The sequence below is a fragment of the Sinocyclocheilus anshuiensis genome, unplaced genomic scaffold, assembly GCF_001515605.1.
Source record: "Sinocyclocheilus anshuiensis isolate Anshui unplaced genomic scaffold, SAMN03320099.WGS_v1.1 scaffold534, whole genome shotgun sequence".
Lineage (NCBI taxonomy): Eukaryota > Metazoa > Chordata > Actinopteri > Cypriniformes > Cyprinidae > Sinocyclocheilus > Sinocyclocheilus anshuiensis.
The window spans coordinates 40,547-52,273 of record NW_015547712.1 but is presented as its reverse complement, the minus strand read 5'-3'; the positions used below and the strand labels follow the sequence as shown (position 1 = coordinate 52,273).

At 35.0% G+C, this 11,727-nt stretch overlaps 2 protein-coding genes across 2 annotated transcripts in view; both read right to left on the bottom strand.

The window, feature by feature from the left end:
* rhpn1 (rhophilin, Rho GTPase binding protein 1) overlaps nt 1-7,049 on the bottom strand; it is a 38,229-nt gene extending 31,180 nt beyond the window's left edge. The window contains exons 1-7 of the mRNA XM_016506859.1: nt 6,667-7,049; nt 5,735-5,850; nt 5,267-5,395; nt 3,316-3,391; nt 3,157-3,234; nt 1,113-1,237; nt 824-990 (exon numbers count right to left, since the gene is read on the bottom strand). Of these exons, the coding sequence (XP_016362345.1) occupies nt 824-990; nt 1,113-1,237; nt 3,157-3,234; nt 3,316-3,391; nt 5,267-5,395; nt 5,735-5,850; nt 6,667-6,738 (763 nt within the window). The 5' untranslated portion in view covers nt 6,739-7,049. The remainder of the gene's footprint in view (nt 1-823; nt 991-1,112; nt 1,238-3,156; nt 3,235-3,315; nt 3,392-5,266; nt 5,396-5,734; nt 5,851-6,666) is intronic.
* Nucleotides 7,050-8,074: 1,025 nt separating this feature from the next.
* naprt (nicotinate phosphoribosyltransferase) overlaps nt 8,075-11,727 on the bottom strand; it is a 33,491-nt gene continuing 29,838 nt past the window's right edge. Inside the window, 6 exon segments of the mRNA XM_016506872.1 lie at nt 8,075-8,246; nt 8,323-8,430; nt 9,084-9,241; nt 10,075-10,177; nt 10,262-10,342; nt 10,414-10,498. Coding sequence (XP_016362358.1) covers nt 8,160-8,246; nt 8,323-8,430; nt 9,084-9,241; nt 10,075-10,177; nt 10,262-10,342; nt 10,414-10,498 — 622 coding nt within the window. The 3' untranslated portion in view covers nt 8,075-8,159.

Genomic DNA, 11,727 nt, shown 5'->3' with positions numbered 1-11,727 from the left:
AAAATAAAATAAATGAATAATAAAATAAAATAAATTAATAAAATAAAATAAATGTTAAAATATATATTTTTTAATAAAAATTTTTTTTTTTAAATGTATTTAATAAACATTTATACTTTTATTCAGCAAAGGCTGACCAAAAGTAAAGTAATGTTGCTAATGATTTCTATTTCAAATAAATGCTGTTCTTTTGTACTTTCTATTCATCAAAGTAACCTGAAAAATATTTGTAACAATAGCCAACAATACACTGTATGGGTCAAAATTACTGATTTTTCTTTTATGCCAAAAATCATTAGGATATTAAGTAAAGATCATGTTCCATGAAGATATTTTGTAAATTTCCTACCGTAAATATATCAGAACTTAATTTTTGATTAGTAATATGTTTTGCTAAGAACTTCATTTGGACAACTTTAAAGATGATTTTCTCAATATTTAGATTTTTTTGCACCCTCAGATTCCAGATTTTCAAATAGTTGTATCTCAGACAAATATTGTCCTATCCTAACAAACCATACATCAATGGAAAGCTTATTTATTCAGCATTCAGATGCTGTGTAAATCTCAATTTAAAAAAATTGACTGGTTTTGTGGTCCAGGGTCACATATTTGTAGTTAAAGGCCATAATTATCATTTTTTTGTTGAGCCGAAACATGTTTGAAAGAGCGTCAAATGTTTTGTTAATATTAATAGAGTGATACTATCAGAATTTACTGACATTTTTTAAAATGATAAGCACATGAATATAGCTGTAACATACTGTGACAGCGTTTCCTGTGAATGACCCAGAAAAACAGACAGATCCAGATGATTCAGTACCTGCTGCTCTCTGGAAAGCATCGATAGCGTTCTGAATGCCAGTCAGTGTCGAGCGATCTTGTCTGGCTCCGATTTGAGTATAAAGTGCTCCGATGTTGAACAAAACACTCCCTTTCTCGAACGCCAGCGCTCTCTGGACTGAAGGCACGCCGGTCAGTGAGTCGTACCTGTGATGAGAGACGTGATCAGAAGCTCTGTCTATATATCGCACAACAAAAAGTTGTTATCGTGACAGGCCTATCTCTGACCTCTGATCATTCATGTGTTTGTGTGCAGCCGTGTGTCTCACCAGTGAAAGTGAATTCCCAGACTTCTGTGCGGTGAAAAGAAGCGCTGATCCAGGAAATAGAGCTGGTTATAATATTCCTTCAGCAGCTCCTGTCCCGCCTCGTTCCTGCTGGGAGTTCGCATGGCCTACAGAGACAGGTGAGGACTGAAGAAATCATTTTCAGCTCAAAAATAACGGTTTGACTTGTGTTTCTCATAACACAGCCCTGCATCTTGACTAACAATTCTGCTGATTTGCAAAAAAGGCCTAATATTATCTAATTTGGTGACGCTGAGTTCAAAAATATAAATAAAACTTTTCCATTTTTCCACAAAATAAGAAAGAACATTCTTCAAATAATATACACTACCGGTCAAAAGTTTGGGATCAGAGCGATTTTTAATGTTTTTTTACAGGAGTCTCTTCTGCTCATCAAGGCTGCATTTATTTGATCAAAAATACAGTAAAAATGTAATATTGTGAAATATTATTATGATGTAAAATAAAATTTTTCTATTTTAATATCCTTTAAAATATAATTTATTTCTGTGATGCGCAGCTGTATTTTCAGCATCATTACTCCAGTCTTCAGTGTCACATGATCTTCAGAAATCAGTATAATATGCTGATTTATTATCAGTGTTGAAACTGTTGCTGCTTCATATTTTTTTGGAACCTGTGATACTTTTTTTCAGGATTCTTTGATGAATAAAAAGTTAAAAAGAAGAGCATTTATTTCAAATAGAAATCTTTTCTAACAATATACTCTACCGTTCAAAAGTTTGGGGTCGGTAAATTTTTATTCTTTATTTTTTTTAAGAAATTCAAACTTTTATTCAGCAAGCATGTGTTAAATTGTTTAGAAGTGATAGCAAAGATTTATATTGTTAGAAAAGATTTCTATTTTGAATAAATGCTGTTCTCTTTAACTTTTTATTCATCAAAGAATCCTGAAAAAAAAGTATCGCAGTTTCCAAAAAAACATTTGTCAGCACAGCTGTTGATAATTCTAATAATAAATCAGCATATTAGAATGATTTCTGAAGATCATGTGACACTTTATACTGGAGTAATGATGATGGAAATTCAGCTTTGCATCACAGAAATAAATTATATTTTAAAGGATATTAAAATAGAAACCATTATTTTATATTGTAATAACACTTTGCAAGATTACTGTTTTTTTCTGTATTTTTTATCAAATAAATGCAGCCTTGATGAGCAGAAGAGACTTCTTTAAAAAACATTACAAGTCTTACTGATCCCACACTTTTGACCGCTAGTGTATATACTGCATGTATCACTTTTAATGCACTTATCAAAATAGCAAAAGCAGTCAAAGGTCAAAAATTTTAAAGACAAAAAGATATATTTAAAATGTATCATTTAACTTGAAATCTGCAAAGGAATGGAATTCATGCATAATGTCTTCAGAATCATTCATACATATGAAAATAGGCTGAGAATTAAACGAATAGCTAGTTGTAATCTGGCTCAGATTCAGACTGATTAAGGGATAATACAAGACTTCTTCACCTTACACATGGTTGTCAAAAGCAAAAATGCTATGAAATGCATATTATCTTTTGAGAAGGTGAGCAAAACAGTAAAACATTTTGGAATCAGCACCCAAAATTAGTAAGAAACAAGTATTGGATTTCATTCAGCAAATATGATGTAGGGCAGTGTAGTCACTTATTTGTTTTTTAGAATGAGATGAAATTAAAATTTACTGTAGTTACTTTCTTAAAGATACACTATGTAAGTATCGGCCCTCTAGCAGTAAATGTAAACTAGCACTGATGATTCCCTCATGATTGTCAGTTTGAACGATCGATAGTTGATTTTTCTTGTTTGTTGTAACAACAGCTTCAAGCTACTTGCAGTCAGAGCTACTTTAGCCAAATGCACTTTGATAAACCTACATAAAAGAGTGAGGACATGGTTTGGAAAATGGATGTGTAGCTTTAATACATGTTTCTGGTCTTATTTTTAATTATTCTTTAGTGCATGTTTAAGAAGTCATTTGTGTTGCGATCAGCATTGCATGTTGACTTGAACTGACCTGTCTTAGTTCCATAAAATCCCGGATCTCATTCAGGTACAGAGATGCATCCTCACTGTAATGTTCACTGATGAAATCCTGATGAGACGGCAGAGAAAAAATGTTTCTAGACAGATTTAAACACTGAATGAGTTGACATGCATTCTGCGTTGATCTCACCTGAAGAGGGACTGTCATGTCAATCTCTTTAGTCTCTTTCAACCCCAGTGGAATCATGGGAACACTGACTGTCTCACTGCGACAAAAAGATGATCCGTTTGTGAATGTTTGAATTATATATTTTACATACTGCACGTAAAGAAATAAACTACACAATCCATGTTCTGCACACTTAAAACTTGATGACTGTTGATTATTCTAGAATTGCATAATCCAAGATGTAGATGAGTTTGTTTCTTCATCAGATTTGGAGAAATGTAGCATTGCATCAGTGTCTCAGCAATTGATGCTCTGCAGTGAATGGGTGCCGTCAGAATGAGAGTTCAAACAGCTGATAAAAACATCACAATAATCCACAAGTAATCCACACCACTCCAGTCCATCAGTTAATGTCTTTCTTCGAAAAGCTTCGTGTTTGAACAACAACAAATCCATCAAGGCATTTTAACTTGTGGATTATTGTGATGTGTTTATCAGCTGTTTGGACTCTCATTCTGACGGCACCCATTCACTGCAGAGGATCGATTGGTGAGCAAGTGATGCAATGCTACATTTCTCCAAATCTGAGGAACAAACAAACTCATCCTAATCTTGGCTGACCTGAGGGTGAGGAAATGTTCAACAAATTAAAATTTTTGGTTCAACTATTTCTTTAAACAAAACTACAAATGTGTTTTGCATGCTTCAAACCTGTTGTACTGATTTGAGAAATGCTAATCTAATGGCACTTTTCCACTGCGTGGTACGACTCGGCTCGGCACGGCTCAGTACGGCACGGCTCGGTTTGCGTTTCCACTGCAGTTTAGTATCGCTTTAGAGTGGGCGGGATTATTCACATGTTGCTGCCTATACTCGCGACTCCTGAAAAACTTTTTAATTCCGCGTCGCCCCATCAAGCTCTTGCTGGATCCGCTCCTCTGCTATCAACGAGAGGAATGACTGTACTTCCACAACAGAACACGAAACAACCACTTTTTGGTTGTTAAAAAAAGGTGCGCTCGTTCAAAACAGTTGCGTTTGATCTCTTGCTGGCTGTGCTGATTTAAATGAATGAATGAATGAATGATGCATTTTTATATAGTGCTTTATTGTGTATTGTTGTACACCCAAAGCGCCTTACAATCATGTGGGGGGGTCTCTCCTCAACCACCACCAGTGTGCAGCATCCACTTGGATGATGCGATGGCAGCCACAGGACAATGGCGCCAGTGCGCTCACCACACACCCAGCTACGGGTGGAGAGGAGAGAGAGTCATAGAGCCAATCAAGTGGATGGGGATTATTAGGAGGCCATGATTGACAAAGGCCAGGGGGGGCAGTTTTGGCCAGGACACCGGGGTTACACCCCTACTCTTTACGAGAAGTGCCATGGGATTTTTAATAACCACAGAGAGTCAGGACCTCGGTTTAACGTCACATCCGAAAGAAATCTAGCAGTTCTGTTGTGTTTGTGTTGCAAGTTCAGTGACGCAGGTAGTGACGATTCTCTCCGGCCAATCCGTGATCAGCAGAGTTTACACGTCACGTTTTGGTAACGGTACGGTTCACTTGGAACCTCAACCGAGGTGGTACTAAAAAAAGTACAAGGTACCAGGTACTGTACCCAGTGGAAAACCCCCCAAAAGTGAACCGTACCGAGCCGTACCGTGCCGTACCATGCAGTGGAAAAGTGCCATAAAATAAAGAATTTCATTCATCTAACATGATTTCATTACTTGTTTCAGGATAAACCTGTGATGATTTTTTTTTATCTGCACTTCAAGCAAGTTTACCCAGTTCTTATCAAAGTGTGATACCAAACTTCTCAAAGCTGCTTGCTGGAAGGCTGACTACTGCAGCAGGTATTTCAAGTTCACTGCCAAGTTATCCAGAAACTTATCAGGTAACCAAGTAAACAACGTTTGAATACAGAGAGTTAGGTGCAGATCCAGAAAGTGCAAGTGTAACCAACCTCTCAGTCTGGTAGACGTTCATACTGCTGTTCAGTTCCTCTAGTTCTTCTTTGAGAAGCTGAAGATTCGAGTTCACAAAACTCAGTTCTAATGCAACAGTCTCCTTCACCTTCTGATTACCGCTGGCCCTGGAAAAAAAAAAACACGATCCACATGTCACTTTAACATTATGTATTGTGCAAAAGTATAAATACAGTATGTCAACTGGTAGCTGTTATGCTACACCATTTATATTGCAGTATATCTGGTGAAACGTTTGCAATTTATCATGCAACTCATACTGTAATGGAAGATTTTGGTCATACCACCCACCGCTAAATAAACACACATCACAACACAGAACACAACATCAACAGAGAGGCGTGTCGCGGGTCACTTCCTGTTAGTTCTGGGTCAGGCAGGGTGTTGGGCATAGTGTGTGTTATTATGAAAAACATGCACCTCAGTATTAGCAGATATAGTGATACCTGTAAAGGTTTTCAGCTCCGCTCCGCAGACGAAGCTCTCGGTTGATCTGCTGGTTGAGTTTAGCTCTCCGCTGCTGCAGTTTGCTGCGCTGGGTTGAGACGAGAGGGTCACATCCCTAAAACACACACACCGGTCATGTCTCATCACCTGAAATTTGCATATTTTGAATTTAATCTCACTGCCTCTCTCAGCATTTGAATATAACCATTGCACTTCTGTTCTGTTCTCTATGCTTCATACTTATCAATATATATATATATATAAATACAAAAATAATAAAACATTTAATGTGTGTATATACACACAAAACAAATAAAATACATGTATATAATCTACATAAAATACAAAATAATAAATTATATATATATTTTTTTTTTTATGGCAACACTTTACAATAAGGTCTCGTTTGTTGACATTGGTTAGTCCATTAACTAACATGAACATATACAACATATTTTACAGCATTTATGAACCTTTATGTTAGTTAATAAAAATGTTCAGTCCATTATCTAATGTTAGCAGATAAGTTCGATTTTGGTAATGTGCTAGTAAATGTTGAACTTACCATTAATAAATAAATAAATTCTGTGCAAGTATTGTTTATGTTAACTAATGTTTATTGTAAAGTGCTACTATTTTTACTTAATTTCATTGCAAGGACTTCAAAGAATGTCATCTAAAGACATGCTATTACCATGTTATTATTTTAATACTTAACAATACCATGTAAATACCATAGTTTGTGAATATATTGAATCCGTTACTATGGTACAATAGGTAATACCATGGTACTTTTGGGTAAGTGCCTCAACCTGTTATTTCTTATTGCGTTGCTGGTTTTAATGCTAAGCAATAAGTAATAAATTAACATATTATGACATATTAAGTAATGTTCATGGAGCCAGAACTCTGAAAGTCCACCTAACGTTACCTTGCGGACTGACTCTGTCGACCCTCCGTCCTCAGCCGTTATATCCTCATCTGATCCAGAGTCACACATCATAAACTCACCTTTATTACTGTACTTTTCTGTCCTACACACCTGTAATAACACCTGCACTCACAATAGCGCTCGCATGTTATCAAACTGCGCAAACGTAACCGTAAATCCGTTAAACGCTGCTATCCGAACACGAACTAACGGTTATTTTACACTTATTTAATACTCGCGGGACACGGGTTTAACTATATATGTGTCTAAACGCATTTATTTCTCTCCATAATGTGATCTTTAAATAATCTAATTCACTCAAAATCAGTAAATCCACTTGTTGCCTGTACGCGCACGAGCCACAGCTGATCTCTCGCATTGCGTCCTTGGGATTCAGCCAATAGAATCGCGTTGTTTCTGACTGACACATGCGGTAGCCAATCACAGCTCGAGAAAAACAACGGACTGACGGGGGAACCGTCCAATGAGGTGACGGTGATGGGAATAAAGGCGAATTGGAGCGGAAAAATAACTGTTGCCCCTGACAACACGGAGGCATCAGCGAGTAAACAATAAAGACAGCGATTGTGTTTATCTGAACATTCATTGAATTGTTTTTAAAATCTTTCAAAGCACCCGTAGTTACACATTCACCCGTTTAAAAACCCGAACTCGATATAAAACTTTAAATATTCACACATTACGATATGATCGTTTTTTTTGTAGCTAACTAAATCTAAAAACCATAAATACCATTTGTCACTAGAAGTAAAATAAGATTTATTTATTTTTTACATTTTATTTTATTTCAGTTACATAACTATACATAGGCCTAACTATATAGACATTTAAAATACTAAAACCCACAACAAAATTAAAATAAATTTTTTTTAATAATAACACTCATATGAACAACAAACATAGCCTGTTACCTTTTTTAATTAAATTAGATTTACTATGCAAATTGATATACTAAAAATTTACTATTTATTTACTTATTTATTTACTAAAATACTAAGCATACTATTATTTACTAAAACGAAGCATACTAGATTTTTTTTATTTCCTTTTACTAATTGTTTTATTTTTATATTTTAAATATTAAAAAAATACTTTTATTTTCTTTTACTAATTGTTTTATTTTTATATTTTAAATATAAAAAAAAAATACTTTAAGGTAGATCACATTACAATTAGGATTATAGGACAAAACACATTCATGAATCACTTTTGTACATAAAAGTTTTATGATGTTGTAAAACAAACAGTAAATAATCATTTTCATTACGTCATCACTTATTTTATTAGTTAATCATAAGATGAACCAATGCCATATTCAAAATAACTTGTTAATGCTATTGGACCACAACAAGCAGCATTGCTGAATTTGTTATTAGGACATTTTTTTAAAGGGAAAAGGGGATTTTAATGCATCTTTTCCTTTAGATGTAATGCTTCTGACTTTGGTCTGTGCTCCGTGTTTCGGCTCGGCTTCAGTTCAACAGCAGGAAGTTGCTGCCTTTACTGTTTCCTTTTGTGATATCAGACACCAGGGAGTGCAGCCGCTCTGATAAAGCCACCTTTAAGACAATGTTAAGAAACACACTTTCAGTCTGCAGATGTCATGTATTCCAGTTACTGATATCATGAACTCACGGTGTAATCGTGCGGCTCTTGTAGTCTCTTGTGATGCGGATGCAGCGTTTGCAGAGAAATCTGTGCATGCTCTCGACTCTCTGACGCACTGTTTAGGGGGAATGTGATCTGTGCACGCAATCAACACAAATCTCAATTAGATTCTGTACGAAAAGGCAATGAAATATAAATTTTTCTGTTCAATTTAAAGAAATAGTTCACCCAAAATTGAAAATTTGATTAATATTTACTCATCCTCAGATCATCCAAGATTAGGATGAGTTTGTTTCTTCATCAGGTTTGGAGAAATGCAGCATTGCATCAGTGTCTCAGCAATGGATGCTCTGCAGTGAATGGGTGCCGTCAGAATGAGAGTCCAAACAGCTGATAAAAACATCACAAGTAATCCACACCACTCCAGTCCATCAGTTAACGTCTTTATTATGGACTCATATTTTATGGACTCATATTTTAGCCAAAAGCAACGGTTTAATGTTAAAATGTCTTAATGATGGATTTCTTTCAGCTTTTGTCTTCTCCAGATGTTAACTGATGGACTGGAGTGCTGTGGATTATTGTGATGTTTTTATCAGCTGTTTGGACTCTCATTCTGACGGCACCCATTCACTGCAGAGCATCCATTGCTGAGACACTGATGCAATGCTACATTTCTCCAAATCTGATGAAGAAACAAACTCATCTACATCTCGGATGGCCTGCAGAGTGAGGACATTTCCTTACATTTCATTACTTGTCCAATGGCTGATATTGGCAGTGTTTACCTGTCCACAGGTGAAGACATCCAAACGCAGACTGGTTACTTGAGCCGGTGTGACCGTCTGAAGCGTCTCGTTCAGTCTTAGAGGGAAGCAGGTCAGGGAGACGCCCGCTTTAGGAGCTGCTTCTTCTGACAGACAGATCAGATCCATCTGCGGATGACCTGCCAAACAGACGTTCATATGAACTCAGTTCAGCTCATGGTGCTGCCAAACGTGGATCCTGTGAAAGGTGCACTAAGCTCTATTTTTTCACACTTAAAAGTCTAACGAAATGCATAATAGTTTTAGCATGTCTAAAATAGGGCTGAGGAATATAGCTGAAAAAATACTGTTTACTATAGATGTCAATGCCTTTAATGTGACTTTTTATAATTATATTCATTTCCATACTTTTAAAATTTCCTCATATCCCCTGATGCTTCCCCATTACTTTGGCTAGATAAGAAAAATAAGCTTTTTTGCAATATTTTATAATATTCTATCTATCTATCTATCTATCTATCATCTAGAAATAGTCTATATTGTCTTGAAATATTGATATATTTCTGCCTTTTTCGCAATACTCGCGCTCTGTGTTTGTGTGTTTATATATAAAATTAAAGTAATATTTTAAGACAATATAACTAGAAAATGAGATGGATAAATATTGATCTTTTTCAGCCTTTTTATAATACATACAATATTGTAGAATATTGTAAAAAGGCTGAACAAATCTATAAATATACAGTATATATATATATACTTTTTATATATATATATATATAAAGTATATATATTTATGTAAATATTTATATATTTAATCTGAAATGCTTTTTTAAGAAACAAAATAAAATGCACATTGAAATCATCACAATATTCACACTGTTGGTTAATTTTATGTAGCATTATCACAAAAAATATTGTGAATATTTGCTATAAGGTTGAATTTTTATTACAAATAATGAGAAAAGCAGAAAGAAATGAATAAAAGGGTTATAAACAGGTAAATACGGACCATCTGTGTCCAGAAGCCTATAGACAGACTTGCGTCCCGGCAGTGTGCTTTTCTCTGGATCTTCACTCATCTTCATTCGGGGACGACCTCTGACCTCTATCAGCTACAGTGAGTGAGTAATACAACCATCAGCATGCATTAATTAAAGCACTATGTGTGAATTTTAATGCTGGGAAACCTTATATACCTTATATACACACCCCAGAGAGGGCTGACGTGTGCATGTGACCAGATGAGTCCCCACTCCAACCACGTCAATCTCATTATCCTGACACAGACAAACAGGTGATGCACGTCTTGATTGCTGTGTTTAATGTATCTGATGTGAAGAGCTCTTACTTTCTTGTTGAGTTCAGCGAGACTCTGTTCTGAAATACTGTTTGTGCCGACGATGATGAGAGACTCAAACTGAGGAACTGAGAACCTGCAGACAAACACAGAATAAAATAGATTTGAGTGATCGCATGCTGAAGTTGAACACTTTTACACTATTTTAGTATGATTTTAGTATTGATATAATATTATAGGTCTGATTTAAAATAGGTTTTATTTTCATATTTTCTATTTTCATTTTCATTTTAGTTTGAGTTTTTGTAATTTTGTTTTTTTAAAGTATGTCTGTATTGTTTTTATTAAGTTTTAATTTATAGCTTTATTTAATTTACTTTTAGTAATTTTAGTGTTTCAACAAACTAAATGAGAACTACAAAAGTTGCCTTTGCAACTAGCTGAAAAAAGTATTTATATATAGCTGAAAGTTTATGTAATAAAAATGTTTCTATGGTTTTCATTTTAGTTAACGATAATAACCCTGGAAAAACTGAAACTAAACCTATTAAATATAATTTTCTGTTATTGAAATGAAGCTGAAATGAAATAAAATATAAGGATTAGATGAAAAACATAAACCTAAATGAAATGTTGCCTTGGCAACTAACAGAAATAAGTTTTGAGGCTAAATAGAAATATTAAACAAAGCTAATAAAAACAACAAAATTACTTCAACTTACTTCAACACCAAAATTAAACTAAAAAATATAAAAATAAATATTAAATAATAATAAAAGTACACATTCTGTTGTATTTTTATTTTTATAATTGTTTTTCCTTTTTAATAAAGTATAAAATTAAAAGTATAAGAATACATTTCTATTTTAAGTTAATTTTTTTAAATCGCACAGATCAGTGCAACATCCTCTTTTTCACTTTTTACTTAAACCCAAATTAAAATGAAATATATATATATATATATATATATATATATGTATATATATATATAAATATATATATATATATATATATATCAGGGGTTGGCATAAATGCCCGTGTAATAATGTTGTGTTATTAGAGGTAGTAGTCTGAAGGAAGTGTCTCACTGTTTGCTACATTCTTTGAAGACGCGCCGCACTTCCAGCGACTGCCTGCAGAGGTCCCCGCTGTCCAGCCTGACGCCCAGCGGCCGGTACTGCAGCTCATACAGAGCCAGAGCCACGGCACAGAAACACAGCAGACCGCTGCTGCAGCACAAACATCAGTCAAAAACATCACAGCACACCACATTACTGAATGATCACGTGTCTTACCAGCTGACGCTGTAGCTGTCAATCACAGGCAGGAAGTTTTGTGGGTAGGCGATGGCGTAGGGCAGGCAGG